This window comes from Clupea harengus, chromosome 17 (genome assembly GCF_900700415.2).
Source record: "Clupea harengus chromosome 17, Ch_v2.0.2, whole genome shotgun sequence".
Taxonomy (NCBI): domain Eukaryota; kingdom Metazoa; phylum Chordata; class Actinopteri; order Clupeiformes; family Clupeidae; genus Clupea; species Clupea harengus.
Genome location: NC_045168.1, coordinates 853,246 through 875,000, shown reverse-complemented (window position 1 = coordinate 875,000; position 21,755 = coordinate 853,246). Strand labels below are relative to the sequence as shown.

The following is a 21,755-nucleotide window of genomic DNA, read 5'->3' as shown; positions in this document are numbered from 1 at the left end:
CATCCTCCCTTTATTGATTATTCACAACCTGCATAGCTGTAAAAGACCACATTTAGCATGGAAATGGATGTGTTATTGTAATACTGATTTTTATTCATTTGTTATGCCCACTAGCACAATGACTGTGTAAAGAACTTCTCCTGGTCTATACAGGATCGTAGTTGCATCCTGTTCATTTGTGTTTACGTTTAACAAAGGAGATACACTTAATTTGTGCAGCTTATGGGTGTCATATTGATGCTAAATTTCTCTCTGATCTTTATCAAAGGATGGAAACATTACTGTTGTGGCCAATGAGGCAAAGGATAATGTCAAGTATCTTTACACGCTAGAGAAGTTCTTCAGGCCTCTTGGAAAGTGCACTCCTGTAAGTCTTTTATTTTTGTGCACCTTTTTGAGACTTTGACTGAAAAGCGTGAAAACAAGATTCCTTGAAGCATGTTGTTGATCATATTGATCTGTCAGAGTATACTCTTAAATACAACAGTATACCTATTTGGCATTTCTACATTGAATGGAGTATACTCTTAAATACAACAGTATACCTATTTGGTATTTCTACATTGAATGGAGTATACTCTTAAATACAACAGTATACCTATTTGGTATTTCTACATTGAATGGAGTATACTCTTAAATACAACAGTATACCTATTTGGTATTTCTACATTGAATGGCAAATTTTAAATATAATTCCATTGTTGTGGTTCACAGCATGTAATTTATGTTGACCTCATTTCCTGTCAGACCAGTATGCTTGAACACATCCCCAACCTGATGAACAGCATCCGCATGATCCACAACGTGTCCCACTACTACAACACCTCAGAGCACATGACCTCCCTCTTTGTCAAAGTCACCAATCAGATGGTCACCACCAGCAAGGCCTACCTCAGCCAAGGGATGGCCAAGGTCTGGGACCTGGACAGGTAGTCACTGCTGTAAACACTCCAGAGTTAAATGGAGATAAAGGCTTTTGTTCATGTGTTTCCCATTTTGGTTTTGTTGTAGTATGCTTTATGTCAGGGTTTCTTGCTTTACTTCTAAAAACTGTTGTATGAAAAGCTATAGAGCAGTCGAGGACATGCATTACTGTGCCATAAATCACAACGGTGTTTATCTACAACCAGATCACAGTTATGATTTTATGCCACAATAACACACTCCCTGTTAAATTCTGTTTTTCATACAATGAGTATGTTTAAATAGTTTCAATGTTTAAATTGAGCCTGGCCTTGACACCTTTCCTCATATAGTAAGAGTGGACTTCTGAGTTGGCTTCAGTTCAAGCAACCAATAGTGGATTACTGCTTCTGCTCAGCAGGTTTTATGGTTATGTTGTGGAGATTATTTTGAACAGGCCGCCGCCATCTTGACATTGCAATTTGTTTTCTTGTACGAAGAGCAGTAAACTATCAGGCACTAATGAAACCTGTCCTTACAGTGCAGCGCTCTTTGCATACAGAACATTCTGGAACATTCATGAATTCTCATTCAGTCTGGTGTGTCCCTTTTTGTACAACCGTGCCCTTAGTAAGCGATGTGCCATCTGAACAGTAATGAGTAACACTTATCAGCTTTCCAAACCCCCCATGTGCATTTGTCGGACGTAATGTCTGAATGCTAATGAGTGTCAAAACAGTGTTTCTCCATTGTGTTCAGAAAGGAACTCCTGCAGAGAATTGATGAGTGCTTCCAGCTCAACCAGGAGTACCAGCTATGCTTCCAGAGGGTGCGAGAGAAACTCAGGGAGAATCTTGAGAACAGACAGTTTGAATTCAGGTAAATAAAAATCAAAGCCTCCAGATCGAATCAGAATTTGTATACGGTGTTCTTGAAAACATTTTCCTCTGCCATTTCTTGAAGGTGTGACAATGAAATGACCGCAAGGATAAACATGAACTTTAAATAACATTGACTGAGCTGAAAGTATTTGAACCTTCTCTGAATAGGCTCCACTAATTTATTGTGCACAGTTTCTCAAGTAAAATGTTTCTTAAACAAGAGTACATTTACTGGAGTAAGTTTTTCATAGTTGTAAATACATTTACATTTGATCATTTTATAATAATAATAATTAATGTACAAGATTCAGTGTGGACTGTTGGAGCTGGTTCATTGGTTGATTGATTTGATGGCACATAGAACCTTCCCACATTGACAAATGTGTCTGCTCCATATTGATTTGACAGTGAGAACTACATCTTTGGGAAGTTTGACACGTTCTGCAAGCGTCTGGAGAAGATAGCGGACGTGGCAGGCACACTGGAGGACCTGTCCTCTCTGCAGCACATCAAGGTGGAGGGCACAGAGAAGATTTATGTGCGCTACCAGACCATCGTGACCAGCATCAAGTCTAAGACCTACAATGTGCTCGACCATCGGAAATTAGAGGTGATGTTACTTACAGACCAAAATACAAAGCAGCAGTCAGAGAAGTGGACTTGGACTTTTAACCTAGTGCAGAGAATGTGAATGAAAATATCAAAGTCGTTTTTTTTTTTATTGCTATTTGTGAATAATGATTCCACAACAGCTGAAAATGTGTCTTTTATAGGAGACTCATAATTGGCTTCTTCTATACAGCCTGATTATTTCTGTCACTGTGCTGCATCTGTTTGCACCACAGCTAGTCAGTCAAAAGGTGTTAACATTTCTGTGTCTTTGTCATCAGTTTGAAAATGACTATGCCGAGTTCAAAGCTCAAATCCAAGGCTTGTTCCAGTCGCTCCAGGCATTGTTAGATGCCTGGTTTGAGAAAAATCTTTCAGTGAGTGTTATTTTCCTAAAAGGAAGAGAGATTTTAAGTTCTCATCAGTATTCTGTGTGTATGCGTATATCCTCACCAAGAGAATGAATGATGGGATACGTTGGCTGTTTCTCTTCTGAAGGCGGAGCGAATGCTTGATCTGTTGGCCAAGTTTGAAAACGGGGTGGGCAAGCAACTGGACCTGACGCTGAAGTACATGTTTGTTCTCCAACGTTATGGTCATGAACTGGAACAAGTGAGGAGGCTTTACCAGAAACAGAGAGACAACCCTCCTGTCACTCGAAACATGCCCACAGTGAGTCATCACACCCTGTCCTAAATAACTACATATATCAGTGATCACATTCATTAAAATAAAACACACGCACACATACACTCACACACACACACTCACACACACACACACACACACACACACACACACACACACACACACACACACGTTTTCATCAAGTTTTCTAAGATGATGAACAAATTTAAATGTCTGTCTTTCTTATTTCCTGTTTAATTTCTTTATTTCTTTAATCGTGTTGTACTGAGCTAAAAGCACACTATTTGTCCGTTGTTTATCCTGCAGATTGCAGGGAAAATACTGTGGTCACGACAGCTCTTAAGGAAAATTGAATTACCAATGACTATGCTGAAAGACAAACTGGATGTACTAAAGGTATTACTAAATGGGTTCTGTGAGTGACTGCCTTGACATTTGTTAAGCAGAGAACGAGAGGGCTGGCCATAAATGCACTTAACTGCCTTAGCACACAGAGCACCTAGACACGCCAAAAGAATTTGTGTGCAGTTTTTGGACCCTTCTCACATTCTCTAGCCTTTCCCTCACATAATTTTGCCTTCTTATCCATCCTCCATAAAGAGTCTCTGACCTTCCTATGCTTACACATCAAAGGTCCCTGAGATGAGGAAAATTATCCGGGCCTACAACAAGATGGCCGCCGTTCTGTTGGAGTATGAGCTGCTCTACCACCGGGGCTGGGTGCAGGCGGTGGAGATGGGTCAGCATGGCCTCAGCGCCACCCTCCTCATCAGGCATCCACAAACCAAGGTTCTATTGAGACTTAGGTCCACTCCACTTTACTTCATGAGCCTTGGTCAGCTTGATTATAATGCGGTGTTTTTATACCAGTTGCTGAAATTGAGATATTTTGCCACTAAGCCCTGCTATAGTAATATATCAGTTTGTATGTCTTTTTATTCATATGCATGGAAGCCAGACAAATTAACTTAAACACTTAAAGCCCAGAGGGATTGCTGACTGAGCACTTGATTGTCGCGCTTACTTGTTCCATGTAAAATAACGTTCAAACTTTGAGTTCAAGTTCACAGTTATGATACTTTATTTCTCACCACATAATCAAATCCATAAAAGTGGCCAAACATTCAAACAGGTACCTTAATTACACAAAGTAACAGTCCTTTGGCGACACAATGAAGCGGTCAAAAAGCTCATAATTGGCTTCTTCTATACAGCCTGATTATTTCTGTCACTGTGCTGCATCTGTTTGCACCACAGCTAGTCAGTCAAGAGGTGTTAACATTTCTGCATTAACACCTGCATGAATTTTTCCACCTATATCGTGTGAACCCAATTAAAGTAGAGCGCCATCTAGTGTCCCAAAGAAAATTAAAAACATGAACCCCAATGGCTCCTACAGTATCTTTTTTCCAACGTATGGCATACGCTTATGATATCACATATGATGTCTTTATTTAACAGGATACTAGAAAGATATAAATGTAACATTAGCTCTAACTAACTAAATTAAAGGAAACTGACTAAATAAATGTAATGTTTTCTTCCCAGGAGATCTTTGTCAATCTGGACCCTGTGGTGCTGGAGGTTCTGCAGGAGGTGAAGTGTATGAGTAAGATGGGCTTCTCTGTGCCCAAGTCCATCCTGACTGTGTGTGCCAGTGAAGCCCAGCTAAAGGCCCAACAGAATACGTGAGTTGGCATGATCAGTCCAGTGAGAGAATACTCTTGGAATTTATGGAACTGAATTGAATTTAACTGAACTAGTGGGGTGTGTTGAGCTGAACTGAATAGAGCTTTCATCTTTAGAGTTGAGTTGCAAAGTTGAGTTGAACTAAACTGAACTGTAGTGCAACTCATTTAGTTTATACTGGAGTCGAGATGTAGTGTATTAAACTGTGTAGAATGTGAATGGAATCGCCCCGAACTGAAGAGTCTGGAATTTTAATGGAACTGAATTGAACTAAATATCAAAGTCCTTTCCAGTCTTCAGGAGTTGCTTGAGGACTTCCAGGTGTCTGTAGGCCAGATCCCTGCTCCTCTCCAGCCCGTCTTGCAGCCCTTCATCAGCCACGTGGAGACGGCGCTCACCCCCGGCCTCACCACCCTCTCCTGGAGCTCCCTCAACATAGACAGATGTGAGGGAAAAGAGCTTCCATAAAGAACAGAATGATGATTTTAAGTGGATGATTGGGACTGTGTTTGTGATATTTCATCTCAACAATGAAACAATGTGTGAATGTAGTTTAATAAAACAGATTAGTAGTCATTATTACCGCATGACATGCAAGACTAATTTTAAGTGTGAGTGCTTAGGAGATGCTTTTATCCAAAGCAACTATATTTAAACACAATATTTAAAAAAAATGAATATTTTGTGTATCCATCCACGACAACCAATACTCAGAGTAGGAACTTATGAGACATGGAGTAAATGAGAACAATTTCACACTTGATTACCATTTTTTGATTACTGAGTATTTGGAAACAGAATGACAGCAAAACAGAGGGCAAAGTCAAATAGAGCGAGAGGGAGAGAATATGAGCAAATTCTTTCTCCTGCCTCAGTCCTCCAGGGTGTGTGTGAGGCTCTAGGCGAGCTGAAGCAGGTGGTGAAGGTCGCCTCGGACACGCTGGAGTGCCGTGTGGAGAGGGCCTTCCAGGACGTGGCCACCACAGCCCTGCTGCCCCTGCCCGAGGACGAGCCCGTGCCCATCCACTCCTTCCAGAGCGAGGCAGAGAGTGCAGTCAGGGCAGCTGGACAAGAGCTGGCTGGGTGAGTTCACATGCCGTCACACAGGTCTGGGGTCAGTTGTACAGCCACTGTCGCAGTCTGCTTGGCCTCAAGCTATTTCACCCTACCTGATTCTGACCTCTGTGAGGGTGTCCATTACAGCTTCAAAAGCACTGCATATGAAGTACACCAGTAGTTTTGTAAATGTAGCGTATATATGACTATTTTTGTTTACTGCGTTAAAGGTACACACACGTTTTTATCATTTTGATCAGTTTTTATCATTGCCGGTGTTTATGTTTCGGAGTCATTTCCTCCATAGTCACAGTACACAAGCGGAGATGTCCATGTATGATATGATCCATGAGCTCAAGAGGAAGATGAAGCCAGCAGAAATGGTCAACCTGGAGGTACTGCTACAACACTCAGCAGGCAGATTATCATTTATGTGTCCTTTATGAATAGGCTCTGTAGTGTTACTGAAGAGAAACTAGTCACAGTGGACATTACTCTGGCATTTTTAGGGCTCTTTTGCATGCCTGCACCCTGATGCCAAGCAGAAGACTCGATGCCAGGCGTGTTTGCCATGCCACTTTTACAACCTGATGGGCCACCTCTGCCAGAAGAACACTGAGGCTCTGGTTAGAGGTCAGACATTTTATAGATTTACCATCATTCATTTATTTTATCAGGATTCATGAAAAGCTGTTTTATATAAATGAAATCTGACCGTATGTTGCTCTCTCTTTCTAACTATATGTTTGTCCTTCCAGCTGTCTGTGTCACTTTCTGTCTGTTTGTCTATATATCTGTGTGTGTGTGTGTGTGTGTGTGTGTGTGTGTGTGTGTGTGTGTGTGTGTGTGTGCGTGTGTGTCTGTCCATCCTTCTGTTTCAAGGCCCATTTATCACGGCCAGGATTTAGACTTGTTAATGGCTGCTGCTTAAAATGATCTTTTAAATTGAACTCTCTATATAAAGCCACCAAGACGTCTCTGGATTCTCTGAGACGCCGTCTCCACGTGGCGAGCTCTAAGTACCTGTCGGCCTTCGCCCCACTGGGTCGCACTGTCTCTCAAGTGCCTCTTTTCAAAGCCTCCATCCAGCTCGCCATCCCCAACATCGTCCTCAGGCCCAGCCTTGAGGACATTCAGGTAGTCCCCAACATACCCTCATTTTGCCTTACAGGGTAAGGCCAATCGGAGCACATTTGTGATATTTGTGGCTGATTGCAGTTTATTTTTGGTGGTCATATTTGTTTATTTCTGATCTTGTCAGAAGGGCTGCTGCTCTTTCTCCAAATAGCAGCATCAACGGTCATCATACTTGGGGCTCATTGATGCTTATTTTTGGTGGTGGTGGTTTGGTAGTTTATTTTTGGTGACAATCTTCTGAAATAGGCTGTTCTTTGTACAGATAGCAACAGGAAGGAACCATACTCAACTGGATTACAGCCAGTTGCAGCTTATTTTTGGTGTTCAGATACTGCTGGTTATTTTTAGTCACTATCCTGCTGCTATACTTGTGCCAATAGAAATAAGAGGTAATAAGAGTAAAAATATGTTACAGTAAACATTACTTCCCTCTTGTGATTTACTGTAATCGTGTGGTCATTGTGGAAACTTTATGGTAACCTCTAATGTGCATATGGTCTCTGTTGCAGTCTTATTTATAAACACTGACAACTCTCATATGGTCATCATGTCTTTTCTAGAGTATCCTGAATAAAGTGGTCAACACAGTGCTGTCCATGGCCAAAGACATCCCCCTGTGGGAATACTCACGTCTCCATCACAAACAACTGCAGGTACCTTTACCTCAAATCAGTTTAAGTTATCACCCTGGAGAGGTCAGTGGGCTTTTTATATCTGTAAAATGAGGTGTAAAAATGAGTTGGAACTGAAATTTAATCTATTATTTAGTTTCAAACTTTGACTTAGAATGTAGTTCATCCAACTCTCCAGTGATGGTTTTCTCAGCTGTGATTATGGTATATGATGGCCTCTGCTACGGTTGCCATGACAAATGCATTGGTTGCATGCAACCTCTACATGAGGCATGAGTGACTGTTACCCTATGTAATTTCACAGTGGGAAGAGGTCATTATCCTGTGCCAGATCCCATTGAAATGAATACTAAGAGCTTGCTTGGTTTGGCTGTGCTCTGATGTGGGTAACCTAACCTGACTGGAGCATATATTATTTCTCACCACTAGGTGGAGCAGCAGGCAGCACGGGACCTGGGGGACGACGGGCCCGTCCCCAAGCAGATCACCCTGAAGCCACTGGACCGGCAGCTGGCTGAGCACAAGGACGTGACCAAGGCGGTGGTCCAGCTGAGCTCCCTTGTGTCCTCCCTGAAGGCGGATGCAGGGGACGTGCTGGGGGGCCTGGCCCACTTCTCCACCCTCTGGAGCCAGGTGCCCTTACAAACCACTCACAGCTGGAGCCAGTCTCACACATGCTTTGCATAAGAGGCTTACGTATGCTTTTGGGCTGATAGAATGTCTACTTCTCTGCTCAAAATCAGCATAGATGATCCATGTTTAAACACACATTGTGCACTACCGATGTGCTACAACTGCACACACACTCTCTACATACAGAAAAATACAGTACCCATATTGACTTATTCTGCACTTTATCTGCAAATAATGCTGTTTCTTTTGCACATGTGGCTAGATGCTAGCTGCATTGAGTTTAGCTTTGCCCTGGTAATGGCCACAATAACTATTAAGGGGCCCCCAGAGAGTGACTCACTCTGGAGCAGGTCGGCCTGTCCATCGACATCATCAGATCAGGGCCCACCTGCTCCACAGTCAGTTAGTCTCTGTGGAGTATTTCTCTGAAAATTAAGCTTATGTTTACCCCCCCCCCACACACACACACACACACACACACACACACACTCACTTCCAAACGAACACACACTCACACGCAAATAAAGCAGTGAAAGGTACAATATGAAATAGTGTTTTCAAAAACCAACATTTTTCTTGCCATCCCACATGAATATTCTTTGCTATTTCATTGAACTGGTGTGTATCAGCAGTTAAAAGAACATATTTTACCTTTAAACCAATGTCTGTTTGTTAATGGTAAACATAGTAGCTTAAGGAAGCTTCTCCCTTCTCTTCTTTCATCCAGGATGCAGAGGAGCAGGTGAAAGTGTTTCTGGAGAGCAGCCCATCACTGCCCGAGTTCAGTGCTCAGATTTCATCATACTCTGTAAGTCATGCGGCCTCATGTTCGGTTTTATGTCCCTCGCTCAGACCACATCAAAGCACACTAGCATATGTCTGTTCAGCAAATGATGTATTACTTTTCTTGCCCCGAGGTCAGACTGCATAAGAATAAGTCTGGAAGCATTAACTATAATTTGCATTAGAGCACAATTCACTTCCTTTCAGATCGACTCTCTTTGAGGAGTCTTTCATGGTGTGCCACGGTGTAATCTGTCTCCACTGAAAGCAGCAGTAAGCAGTTTTGCTCTAAAACTAGCGAGCTAACCATCTTAAAGGCATGCAACATCCTTGCAGTCACCATCAACAGTCCAGTTGAGAGTGATAAAAGCTGGCTTACATGCTAACTAGGTTATTTTGGCAATATAGGTGCCAAGTTTGTGCTGTGAAAGCATTCTAACATTTTTGCTTGGTACATAGTGCATATCCTGGAGGGCTAGTGGGAAACAACAGGTGTGTTTATCAGTCCTTCACCATCAAAATGAACTTGAAGATGATGCCACCACTAGTTGCCTATAAAAGCATACCTCTGAATTGTTGCAAAGTGGCATACTGTTGCTTTAATCCTCCTGAATCTCCATCCTTTATTCCTGATACAGACACTAGAAGCTCAGATTGAGGAGCTTCCACCCAGCTGGACCGTGGGCTCCATCCTCTATGAGACAGACCAGCTGAAGCTCTCGCTGGTCCAGGAGTGCCGGGCCTGGAAGAGGGCCTTCGGGGCCGCGCTAAACCGCCAGGCCTCCGCCAACATGTCCGAGATCTACGCCTTCGTGGACAGCTTGAACAGGCAGCTGCAGAGGCCCGTCCGGGACCTGGAGGACGTGCGGGGGGCCATGGCGGCCCTGAGGGAGGTGCGGGAGGGGGAGATCCGGATCGACTCCCTCATCGGGCCCGTGGAGGAGTCCTTCACCCTGCTCAACCGCCACGAGCTGCACTTCAGCGACGGCAATGCAGAGAAGGTGGACAGTCTGACCTACGCCTGGAAAAACCTCAACGCGCTGGTGGGCTGAGGAAATATCTCAAATATAATAAGACATTTTATACTATAACAGTTTGTGTTTTACGGTATAATTATGTTAAAACTACACTGCCTAGGAGAAAGATTGAAAGACTAACAGCAGTGTCTCAAAAATGACTCTATTAATGTGTTTGTAAATTGCTAATTTGTAATTTGACACAATTTGGCATTTAATGGGAAAACCCATCACTTTCAATGTGAAGGTGTTGCAGACACAGAATACCCTTGTGGCAATTCAGCCAACAATGAAATCTGAGCTGCTTGCTGGCGTGGAGAGTTTCCAGGGCACAGTACAAAGCTTCTACACTGATTACGACACCAGGTAAGGGGTGCTACGAACAACCCTCCGAAACACATGTTGACAACAAGTATTGTAGGCCAAATCTGTTCTCTCTCCTTGTATTATAAAACCCTTTCTTCAAATGTCAGTGTTGTTTTTCTTACCAAGGTAGCAATGATAAAGATTCCAAACATGGGCCTTTTCTTAGAAAATAAGTTGTTTTAGAGCTTAACAAAAAAAAACACGAATATATTTTTGTGCGTGGTGTAAAACTATCATTTTGGGGTGCAAGTCTCATTCTGTCCTCCCAACTCCCAAGTGAGACCTCTAACAAGCTCATTAATTGGGACCCCCAGTAGCATTGACAAGGCCATCCTTTTGTTTCCCCCCTCTAATCAATAACCTTGCCTTTGTGTGGGGACATCCCGCTGGGTCCCCTGTGGACGTACGGTGCGGTTGGGCTCTAAGTGGTCCCGGAGTGGCAGGTCTGGTGCCGAGTGAGGCCAGCGACCGACTGCAGGCGTTCCAGGCCCAGTTTGACGAGCTCTGGAGGAAATACATCACTTTCTCTGGGGGAGAGGAGCTCTTTGGCCTCCCCGTCAAAGGTAATCCGTTCCGCTCGAAATCCCAGCTGCTCTTCTTTTCTGAATGTGCAATGCTGTTGATTTTGTGACATCATACTTTAACACAGTTAATACATTAATTGTGTCAGTAATAACATATGGGACAAAAAGAGAAATAAAGACTTTTCACCATTTTACCTGTAGCACTCTACGTTTTCTGGCTTTTCTTTTTTTTAATCACAATACAGAAAAAATCCTCTGTATAGTACTTTTCATCTTTTGAATGTTATGATGAAACGCCATATCTGTCCAAATATATTTTGCAGTGCATAGCAAGTTAATGATGTTTTTGAGGTTTGCTTTTTTTATCCTTTCAATGCAATTTATGCCTCTTGCAGAATATCCTGACCTTCAGCGCATAAAAAGAGAGCTATCTCTATTGTCCAAGCTTTATGGCCTCTACAACTCCGTCATTGACAGTGTGAATGGCTACTATGATATTCAATGGGCTGACCTTAACATAGAGAAGATCAACAGTGAACTCCAAGACTTTCAAAATCGGTAAATCACCCTAATGTTTATGCAGAAAGAGTGCCAGTGCACACATAGTATAGTGCACATATAGACAGTGTGGCATTGCACATATAGTATAGTATAGTATAGTATAGTATAGTATAGTATAGTATAGTATAGGATAGGATAGTATAGTATAGTGCACATACAGTATAGACCGTGTGGCATTGCACATATAGACAGTGTGGCATTGCACATATATGCTGTATGTTTACAATGAAATATGCCAACAGTTATGCTTGATTTTGCAATAATAATACATTCATAACATATCTTATCTATAATTTACAACTATATATAACTGTGCAATTGTGAATTAAATGTTTATTGCTCAATTTTACATTCATGTGTAAATAACATATGCTTTCTTGTTGCTTTCTTGTTTTCTTGTGTTATGGTTAATTGAACAGTCTTTGGAATATCCCTGTGACCTCTCACCCCTCTCTTTCTTTTAAGCATTCGGAAGCTCCCCAAAGCCTTGAAGGAATGGCAGGCCTTCTGTGACCTGAAGAAGAAGATCGATGACTTCAACGAGACTTGCCCCCTCCTTTACATGATGGCAAACAAGGTGGGAGACACTGATACTCTTACATTACATGGTAGCATTTAGGCAAAGACTGTTGAAACTATATGGCAGTGGTTAGATGGTGTGGGACACGGTCCGTTTTCCATCTGTTCCCCCGCTCCTCTTTGATATCACTGGTCCTCTGCTCTGTAGGCTATGATGGGCAGACACTGGCAACGCCTGAGTGACATCACAGGCCACAGCTTCGATGTTGACTCAGCAAATTTCTCTCTCAGAAACATTATGGAGGCTCCCTTACTACAGTACAAAGAGGATATTGAGGTAATGAGGACATTTGATGTACCCACAAGAACACACAGTAACTTATATGACTACCAAAAGACATTTATAGGCAGTCTGTTACCTAGACATAACTGATACCAGCTCTAAGAGGTTAAGGTGAGGAAAGGGTGACACATATTCTTACACATTATTTCCCATGCAGGATGTTTGCATCAGTGCCGTGAAGGAGCGGGACATTGAGGCCAAGCTGAAAGATGTGGTGGCCGAGTGGAGTAGCCACACGTTCACTTTTGCCCCCTTCAGGAACCGAGGGGAACTGCTGCTGAAGGGCTCAGACACTGCAGAGAAGGTGGCCCTGATGGAGGACAGCCTAATGATCCTAGCCTCCCTTATGAGTAACAGGTGATGCAGTGCTGTCATACAGCCATGATGCTTTTGATCGCTGGAGAACTAGTATATCTGCTAGTGACCTTTCATAACTGCTAGTGCTGTGCTGATTGAGTCTAACATGTGCTATGAAATAGTGAGTAATGTAGAAGTTGTAGAGAAACGAATTATCGCCACTGTTTTCAGGTAACTGTCAATCAATTCCAATGTATATGTAAAATGCATACTGTGTAAAGGGCAATTTAACTTACTGACGCATAAACAATGCTGCCTAGTGAAATGTCTGCAGCAAATTATACATGGTTTATTATATAATATTGCTAAATGTTTGTTGTCTCTTACCTTTTGACACAGGTACAACGTCCCCTTCAAGCCCACCATCCAGCAGTGGGTTCAGAAGCTGTCCAACACCACGGAGGTGATTGAGAAGTGGCTGATGGTGCAGAACCTGTGGATCTACCTTGAGGCCGTGTTTGTGGGCGGAGACATCGCCAAACAGCTCCCACAGGTCTCATTCAAAGCTATACACCTACTAGTTAAACTGGCAATATATTAGTTGTAAATGATTTTTATACTTTGATACTTTTATAAATTCATATTCATAGATATATGTGTTTACAACTGCTACAGTGTACATCAAATAATTAATTGATGTACTGGAAAGATTGTACTGGTTCATATTAAACCATATTATAAAATTATGAAAGTATATTTTAATATTATAATATTTATTATAATCATATTTTCTGACCACAACATATAAAGGTCAGAGGCTCTCAGAACATTACAATTACAAATTACAATGAACTACCATACTGATGAGCTACTAGTTTTTCAGCCAGTATTAATCTCTCTCAAACAAACCTGACAACAAAGTGTCAACCACCTCTTGCTGATGACCCCACCCAACAGGAGGCTAAGCGCTTCCAGAACATCGACAAGTCGTGGCAGAAGATCATGCAGCGTGCCCACGAGGTGCCCGGCGTGGTGCAGTGCAGCGTGGGCGACGAGACGCTGAGCCAGCTGCTGCCCCACCTGCTGGAGCAGCTGGAGGTGTGTCAGAAGTCCCTGAGTGGCTACCTGGAGAAGAAGAGGCTCGTCTTCTCCCGCTTCTTCTTCGTCTCCGACCCCGTCCTCCTGGAGATCCTTGGACAGGCCTCTGACTCCCACACCATCCAGGTGCGTCGAGCTGCTTAATTATTTAAAATACACAGATTTTTACACGGAACTTATTGAGAGGTTGTAGATTATGTGTCTTTCTTTGTGCTCTTGCATCATATTCTCAGATGGATGTTTCTTCTTTCAAAAGTGTCTGAGCCCATTACCACTAATGTATTCTGGTGCTCTGGAATAGTAACAGTGTTTTCTTCACCTGGAATAGTATGCTAGGGGTGATATATTACATTACATTTAGTCATTTAGCAGACGCCTTTGTCCATAGGCGAAATACAAGGGAGAGAAAAAATTCAAGCTACGAGCAATAGAGACCTAGTGTAACAATAAATACTAAGAATCTGGTCGTGCTGTGTCTTCATCGTTTGTCTTTGAAGAGTAGTTGTACATTTTCAAACTGTGAAGTGTGTGTGTGTGTGTGTGTGTGTGTGTGTGTGTGTGTGTGTGTGTGAAAGTTGATGTTGCGCGGGGAGGATTACTGCTGAGATGACAACTTTAGACTAATTTATACTCCAGCAGTTCCTCTTCCCTGCTTTATCACATTTCCCTGCCGAAGGAGAAGAGTGAAATATATATAATTATATATTATGATATATATTTATTCCCTGTGGTTAGTTAAAGGAACTTCAACACTCCCATGTCTTGTGTTTATCCAGGCCCATTTGTTGAGTCTCTTTGACAATGTGAACCGAGTGGTTTTCCATGAGAAAAACTACGACCAGATTCTGAGTTTCCAGTCCCAGGAGGGTGAAACGGTGGCTCTCACTGAACCTGTCAGTGCCCAGGTATGGGGAGATAGCTACTGATGACTGGTGTGTTCATGTAGGTTATTTAATTTAACATAATAGGTGTGCTGCATTCTGTGAACATACTGTACATTCAAACCCTGCAGCTTGCATGTCAAAAAAGGGATTTTACAATAAATAAGCTGGAAACAAGAAATAGGAAATAGGAAATAGGAAATTTGGCAAATCTGTAAGGGCAGCCTTCTATTGTGGACAGTTTTTCATTCTGTGGACTTTTGTCTCTGTAGACTCTGACTGTGTAAAGCACATCTGTTTCTCCAGGGAAACGTGGAGGTGTGGCTGGGCCTTTTGCTGTCTGGCGTTAAGAGCACCATACACAGCATCATCCGCCAGGCCCACATGGCCATCGGTGACGCAGGCCTCAAGCTGCTGGAGTTCCAGTCTGTGTTCCCCGCACAGGTGGGCCTGCTGGGCATCCAGCTCATCTGGACCAGGGATGCTGAGGAGGCACTCAAGCTCAGCAAAGCCGACAAGAAGGTAGGAGAGATGTTCCAAATATGCAAAGTAGACCAGATGGAAAAAGGAGAGGTGTTGCAATTCAACAAAGGAGACAGGAAGGTAGGGGTAGGTGTTCCAATTCAGTGAAATAAACAAGTAGATAGGAGAGGGGTTCCAATTCTGCAAAGCATACTAGAAGGTAGGGGAGGTGTTCCAATTCTGCAAAGGTAGGGGAGGTGTTCCAATTCTGCAAAGAAGACAGTAAGGTGGGGTAGGCATTCAAATACATCAAAGAGGACAAAGAGGTAAAGGGGGTGTTCCAATTTGTCAGAGAGGACGGGAGAGTGTAGGGAAGGGTTTCAGGAAAGAGTCAGAAAAGGGGGGGAAAAAAGGTTGAAACCACTTCTGTGCAATTATATGTAATTCATAAATTCAATAAATGCTGAAGTTTATTTATAATTGTCTGTCACATATATTCACTGAAACAACTGATTTCGTAAATGAAATGTGTCTGTTGGGTCAGGATTTCTACAGACCGTACAAAAGAGTGCATTCTGGCCATGTGTGTCATGTGACCGCTGTGTGGGCTCTGCAAGCACTGGTGTTTCCCAAGTGAAATGTCCGTATAATCAACCTAATACGAAATGTTCATTAATTCAATTCCACTCAATTCAATTTAAATAGCACCAAAACAATAAAATTGTCTCAAGGCACTTTGTTATTAATCAATTTAACTGCAAAATGCATAAAATATGTCCAGTTTCTTCCTTTGATCAATCCTTACACATATACACTTAGGCATATCATTTATGCATATACCCCCATAATACCCCAACTACTTCAGATCATGCAGACAACCAATCAGAAGTTTCTGGACATCCTGAACGAGCTGATTGACATGACGACTCGAGATCTAACCAAGATAGAGAGGACCAAGTACGAGACCCTCATCACCATCCATGTGCACCAGAAGGACATTTTTGATGATTTGGTGAGGAAAATAAGCATTTCATTTTTTGCACTTCTTAGGCAACTTCTTCTTAAGCATGTGTGCACTCAAGTGAATTAATATTCAATTAACAGTAATTGTATTAATATTGCATGGAATACTGGTTTCATCTTTATGTGAAACTGAGAACAGTGTGAATTCTTAATGCTGGTGTATTTTGTCTTGCTACTAAAGTTCATTTTGATGGAATCTGGTGAAACAGTAACTATTTTTGCAGTATCCGAACATTTTCCTACTTTTCAGAAAAGGTTCCTTCAGTCCACTGGTCTACTTAGGTCCGTCTGACAAAGGGTTCCTTTTTGAACTGTTTGGATCCCCTTGTTGTTTAGCTTTAGATACTGTATCTTTTCCATAGGGGTGCGCTATATGTAAGACCAAAGAACACATTTTTTATGGAGAATGAACTGTACCTTTTCCATCATGTGGTTGAATGACTGAATTATGAGTTTGCTATAGGCTAATGCAGATCAGAAGATGACAGGTCCGCTTTCTCTCTCTCTCACTCTGTCTTTTTCTCTCTCTCTGTCTCTCTTTCTCTCTTTTTGTCTATCTCTCTCAGTCTCTTTCTCTCTCTCTGTCTCTCTTTCTCTCTTTCTGTCTCTCTCTCTCTGTCTCTTTCTCTCTCTCTCTCTGTCTCTCTTTCTCTCTCCCTGATTGCCCCTTATCAGGTGCGCATGAACATTAGGTCGGCGTCTGACTTTGAGTGGCAGAAACAATCACGCTTCTACTTCCTTGAGGACGTGGACAGGTGCCTCATTCAGATCACGGATGTGGAGTTTGACTACTGTAACGAGTACCTGGGCTGCACCGACAGGCTTGTCATCACCCCACTCACTGACAGGTGTGTGGGTGTATCTGTGTGTGTGTATCTGTGCGTATGTGTGTGTGTGTGTGTGCGTGTGTGTGTGTGTGTGTGCGTGCTATGGTGCATATACTGTATGTCTGCGTGAGTGTGAATATTTCCGGTGTGTCTATACATATGGATGATACAGACAGATACTTTTGTTTGTCTGTGTGTGCGTGTGCATGTGCGCACGTGCGTGTTTGTGTGCGTGTGTTTGTGTGTGTGTGTTTGTGTGTGTGTGTCTATACATATGGATGAATATTTGTCCAGGCAGATACTTTGTTTGTCTGCAGTTGCATGTGCGCACCGCGTGTTTGTGTCTTTGTGTGTGTGTGTGTGTGTGTGTGTGTGTATGCGTGTGTGTGTGTGTGTGTGCGTGTGTTTGCGCCCTGTCAGTCTTGTCTCTGATAGATGGGAAGGCTGAATATCTCTATAGATACAGACTTCTCCACTACCAAATGCCCTTACATCAGATGAATAATAAAAGACGGCGTGATGAGAAACATTCGACCCGTCTCGGTCCACTGCCACGGCAGGATTCAGGCACAGCTTCTTTCCTCTGCTCACCTTCCTTTCACTTTTTGACGTATCAGACATTTCCTGACCTGAGTGACGAGTTGAATTCACCTCAGTATTTCTATACAATCTGCAGTATATAGAAGGCAGACCATGAATATATTCATGTGTTATTTTCCTCATCCATGATTTATCCTTGTATCATAAAAGATATATTGATGCAAAGAAAGCCCCCGTAAACATAAATAAATAAATGAATTAGGTGCAGATTTCTGTATTACATTAAATGAGAATGACCTATTTAATCAGGAATGCCATTTTGTGTCTCCCATATCAAAACGAATTGACTTTCTCAAATCACAGCTTGTCAGAGAATCAGCGTTATTTTTACTCCCTTCCTCCTTTCCCTGTCAACTTCTTCTTTATTCCATTTTTTCTCTTCCTCACTCTCTCCCTGTCTCACTAACTCTTTATTTTTCTCATTCACACTATCCTTCCCTTCTTGCTCATTGTTGCGTGTTCTTCAACACTCATTCTTTCTCTCGCTCTCTTTCTCTCTCTTCATTCCTCTCTGTCCTGCTCTTTCTCCTTGTCTCTTTCCTTCATCTCATATTTCCTCGCTTGCTCTCTCTCACTCCGCCTCTGCTTTCCTTCCTCAATCTCAACCCTTTCTCTGTGTACTCTGTGCATCTCTCTTTCGTTTCCATCTATGTTATCTGTTATCTTCTCTCTCTCCCCCTCTCTCTCTGTCTCTATCTCTCTCTCCTCCATAATCTCTCTCTTTCTCTGGTCTCTCTCTCCTCCTCCATAATCTCTCTCCGGTCTCTCTTTCCTTCTTCATGATCTCTCTATTTCTCTCTCTCCGATCTCTCACTCTCTCTTCCTTCATAATCTCTCTCTCTCTCTCTCTCTCTGGTCTCTCTCCTTCTCCATAATCTCTCTCTATCTCTCTCTCTCTCTCTCTCCCCGGTCTCTCTCCTCCTACATAATCCCTCTCTCTCTCTCTCTCTCTGTCTCTCTCTCTCTCTCTCTCTCTCTCTCTCCCCCTCTCTCAGATGTTACATCACGCTGGCCCAGGCTCTGGGCATGAGTATGGGTGGAGCCCCTGCTGGCCCAGCGGGGACAGGGAAGACTGAGACCACCAAGGACATGGGTCGCTGCCTGGGCAAATACGTGGTGGTCTTCAACTGCTCCGACCAGATGGACTACAGGGGACTGGGCCGCATTTACAAGGGTACCCATCAGAACCCTCCCAAAAAAATGTCACCCGTTTGGAAAAAGTCTGTAAATGTTATTTAGTAAATACGATAACAGTGTGTGACCACACATAATTATGGCTCCTTTCATGTACAACGACTGAAAAACGATGTTTTATGTATGACCTACCTTCCATGTTGAAGGGTATAATGCCATTTTAGCACGACATATATAGCTCTTTACCTCAGATATATCATGCAAGTAATGTTCATGACAAGTGTGCTTCCTATATTTTTATAGACCTTTTCCAAATAGGCAAGGTCAAAGTTAAAAATATATTTTCAGTTTATCACATCAAAAAAGGTTGCCTCTAATGATCCACCTGTGTGAGTGAACAGATTGTTAGGCTGGTAAAGCTACTTGCAGTGTAAAATGGTAAACCTGCAAATATTTAGATAGAATATAGAAAAATCTTGCATCTGAGACCGCTGCGCTGACTCAACAAATGTTTTCTTCTTTTTATAAATAATGGATGAAATTGCAAAAAAAAAACGTTATTAATTCAGAACGGGTTGAAAGTACTTTCAGATTTCAACATCATGCCCTACTTTCAGCGAAGTCAGTGATTAAAAACAAAAACTTCTCATCATTCTGATGCTGGGTATGCAGACACAAATACAAACGATTGTGAATGTTTTTGATAAAAGATTAAAGAGCAATCAATATTGTATACAAGATGATCAAACACCCAAATGTAGTTAAATGTGTGATGGCGACATTGAAGAACAGAGTTTGATCTGTAACACAACATGTTATTCTTGGTGTTTACATCAGGCTTTGTGTACACAAGAGATGCTGATTGGTCAGAGGTGTAATGCGAGTTCTCTGTTTGCTGAACAGGATTGGCTCAGGCAGGAGCGTGGGGGTGCTTCGATGAGTTTAACCGCATTGAACTCCCCGTCCTGTCCGTGGCGGCACAGCAGATCTACATTGTCCTTCAGTGCAAAAAGAACAAAAAAACTCAGTTCATCTTCACAGACGGAGACGTGGTGGACATGGATAAAGAGTTTGGAATCTTCCTGACCATGGTGAGGAAGTCAGAAATAAACATGGGTAACTTTTTTACAGCCCAGCCACAAGCTATTATTTAGAGACTGACAATAGTAATATTTATCCCTAGATCATTAAGAATGTTGTTATCAGCTATGCCGCGTTACTTTAACCTCAAAGTAGAGACTTATATACAAAAAAACACCCAATTTGGACATGTTTCAAGTCTTGTTTGTGAGTAATACATATGAAAAAAGGGACAATGCGTAATAGCAGAGAGAGGAAGAGTCATCCCAACTCTGTCTGGATTGTGACAGAACCCAGGGTACGCCGGCCGTCAGGAGCTCCCTGAGAACCTGAAGATCCAGTTCCGTACCGTGGCCATGATGGTTCCTGACAGGGCCATCATCATGAGAGTCAAGCTAGCCAGCGCCGGTTTCCGTGACAACCAAGTCCTCAGTCGCAAGTTCTACACCCTGTACAAGCTGTGTGAAGAACAACTCTCCAAACAGGTGAAACAGAGTCCCCCTTCCCTCTCACGCCTTTAAGAATAAGACTAATAATCGCATAGTTAGTATGTTATTGTAATATCTGTATTGCTGTGCTTAATAATGTGGACCATGGCTGTGAAATCATAATGTTTGTCTGTGCAGGTTCACTATGACTTTGGGCTGAGGAACATTCTGTCTGTGTTGAGAACCCTTGGTGCGGTGAAGAGGGCTAACCCCACGGAGTCTGAGAAGACCGTGGTCATGAGGGTGCTGCGGGACATGAACCTCTCCAAACTGGTACTTCATGTCTGCTAGCTCAAAATGGCAGCACAAGTGTTAACTTGTTAACAGCAGTGTCTAATTGCTCTAGATGTAATCGCTCTCTCTCTTTATTCCTCCTCTTTCTTTCTGCTTTTCTTGTAACTGCTTTTTATCCATCTTCATGGTTTTGTTTGTCGAGTGCATTTCACATTTGTGAATTGCTAATTTACCATATTATTACTGAAATTCTTGTTCATGCATGAAATGCCTTTGGGTAATAATGCGTCGCCTCAGGTGGATGAAGACGAGCCTCTCTTCATGAGCCTCATCAACGACCTGTTCCCAGGCATCACCCTGGACAAGGCAGGCTACCCTGAGCTGGAGGCAGCCATCCAGGCGCAGACGCAGCAGGCTGGGCTCATCTTCCACCCACCCTGGGTGCTCAAGCTGGTGCAACTTTATGAGACCCAGCTCGTCAGACACGGTGAGCAGCTCATCTCACCCTATAGACAGCATTTAACCACCATGCATCTTAACCCACAGAGGTCATTTAACCTACAGAGCATATTTAAACACCATTTTAACCGATAGAGTGCATTTAACCACTGGTTAGACCACTTCACTAACCATTAGGATGCATTTAACTACAGTGTAATTCCATTCTATAGCCGGTAAAGTGCATTTAACCAATGTGTTTTACTGCTATGTTGTTCATTATCCTAACCCAGTGGTCTTGTAGCAGACTTGTATTTGTTATTTTTCTATATTTTATCTATGATGTATGTCCTTTGGTTATGTTATTTATGTTGATATAGATATATTGTGTTATTTTTATGGTAATGTTTTATGGTAATATACCTACAAAAATACATACATAAACTACATGGAGCTTCAAGATGCTATATACACACAGTAAAGTCTAGCCTGGCCATGCTGTGTTCCTCTGGCCTGTAGGAATGATGACGCTGGGCCCCAGTGGCACAGGGAAGACCACATGCATCCACACGCTAATGAAGGCCATGACAGACTGCGGCACCCCCCACAAAGAGATGCGGATGAACCCCAAAGCCATCACCGCCTCGCAGATGTTCGGCACGCTGGACGTGGCCACCAACGACTGGACAGATGGCGTCTTCTCCACGCTGTGGAGGAAAACGCTCAAAGCAAAGAAGGTCTGAAGGCTTACACAGACGGGCTAGAAGCTCCATATTCAGCATTGAATAGTTTAATAATGGTTTTTCATCTGGTAGAGAAGAACCATGTGTTTGTATCAGCTTTGCATCAGCCTCATGTACGTGCAATGACTAGAAGTAATATTGCCGTGTTTA

At 42.6% G+C, this 21,755-nt stretch overlaps 1 protein-coding gene across 3 annotated transcripts in view; it reads left to right on the top strand.

The window, feature by feature from the left end:
* dnah5l (dynein, axonemal, heavy chain 5 like) overlaps positions 1-21,755 on the top strand; it is a 54,394-nt gene that overhangs the window by 6,549 nt on the left and 26,090 nt on the right. For all 3 annotated transcript variants that reach the window (XM_031583501.2, XM_031583502.2, XM_031583504.1), the window contains 36 exons: positions 269-367; positions 748-929; positions 1,663-1,782; positions 2,193-2,394; positions 2,675-2,770; positions 2,892-3,065; positions 3,348-3,437; positions 3,675-3,830; positions 4,590-4,729; positions 5,024-5,175; positions 5,606-5,813; positions 6,094-6,181; positions 6,296-6,419; positions 6,751-6,923; positions 7,484-7,576; positions 7,985-8,188; positions 8,916-8,996; positions 9,610-10,014; positions 10,235-10,353; positions 10,780-10,916; positions 11,273-11,435; positions 11,904-12,015; positions 12,166-12,294; positions 12,458-12,657; positions 12,997-13,150; positions 13,555-13,821; positions 14,472-14,600; positions 14,883-15,098; positions 15,904-16,050; positions 16,737-16,909; positions 18,484-18,662; positions 19,526-19,713; positions 19,993-20,187; positions 20,329-20,463; positions 20,722-20,911; positions 21,382-21,599. In XM_031583501.2, the coding sequence (XP_031439361.1) occupies positions 269-367; positions 748-929; positions 1,663-1,782; positions 2,193-2,394; positions 2,675-2,770; positions 2,892-3,065; positions 3,348-3,437; positions 3,675-3,830; positions 4,590-4,729; positions 5,024-5,175; positions 5,606-5,813; positions 6,094-6,181; positions 6,296-6,419; positions 6,751-6,923; positions 7,484-7,576; positions 7,985-8,188; positions 8,916-8,996; positions 9,610-10,014; positions 10,235-10,353; positions 10,780-10,916; positions 11,273-11,435; positions 11,904-12,015; positions 12,166-12,294; positions 12,458-12,657; positions 12,997-13,150; positions 13,555-13,821; positions 14,472-14,600; positions 14,883-15,098; positions 15,904-16,050; positions 16,737-16,909; positions 18,484-18,662; positions 19,526-19,713; positions 19,993-20,187; positions 20,329-20,463; positions 20,722-20,911; positions 21,382-21,599 (5,838 nt within the window). The remainder of the gene's footprint in view (positions 1-268; positions 368-747; positions 930-1,662; positions 1,783-2,192; positions 2,395-2,674; positions 2,771-2,891; positions 3,066-3,347; positions 3,438-3,674; positions 3,831-4,589; positions 4,730-5,023; positions 5,176-5,605; positions 5,814-6,093; positions 6,182-6,295; positions 6,420-6,750; positions 6,924-7,483; positions 7,577-7,984; positions 8,189-8,915; positions 8,997-9,609; positions 10,015-10,234; positions 10,354-10,779; positions 10,917-11,272; positions 11,436-11,903; positions 12,016-12,165; positions 12,295-12,457; positions 12,658-12,996; positions 13,151-13,554; positions 13,822-14,471; positions 14,601-14,882; positions 15,099-15,903; positions 16,051-16,736; positions 16,910-18,483; positions 18,663-19,525; positions 19,714-19,992; positions 20,188-20,328; positions 20,464-20,721; positions 20,912-21,381; positions 21,600-21,755) is intronic.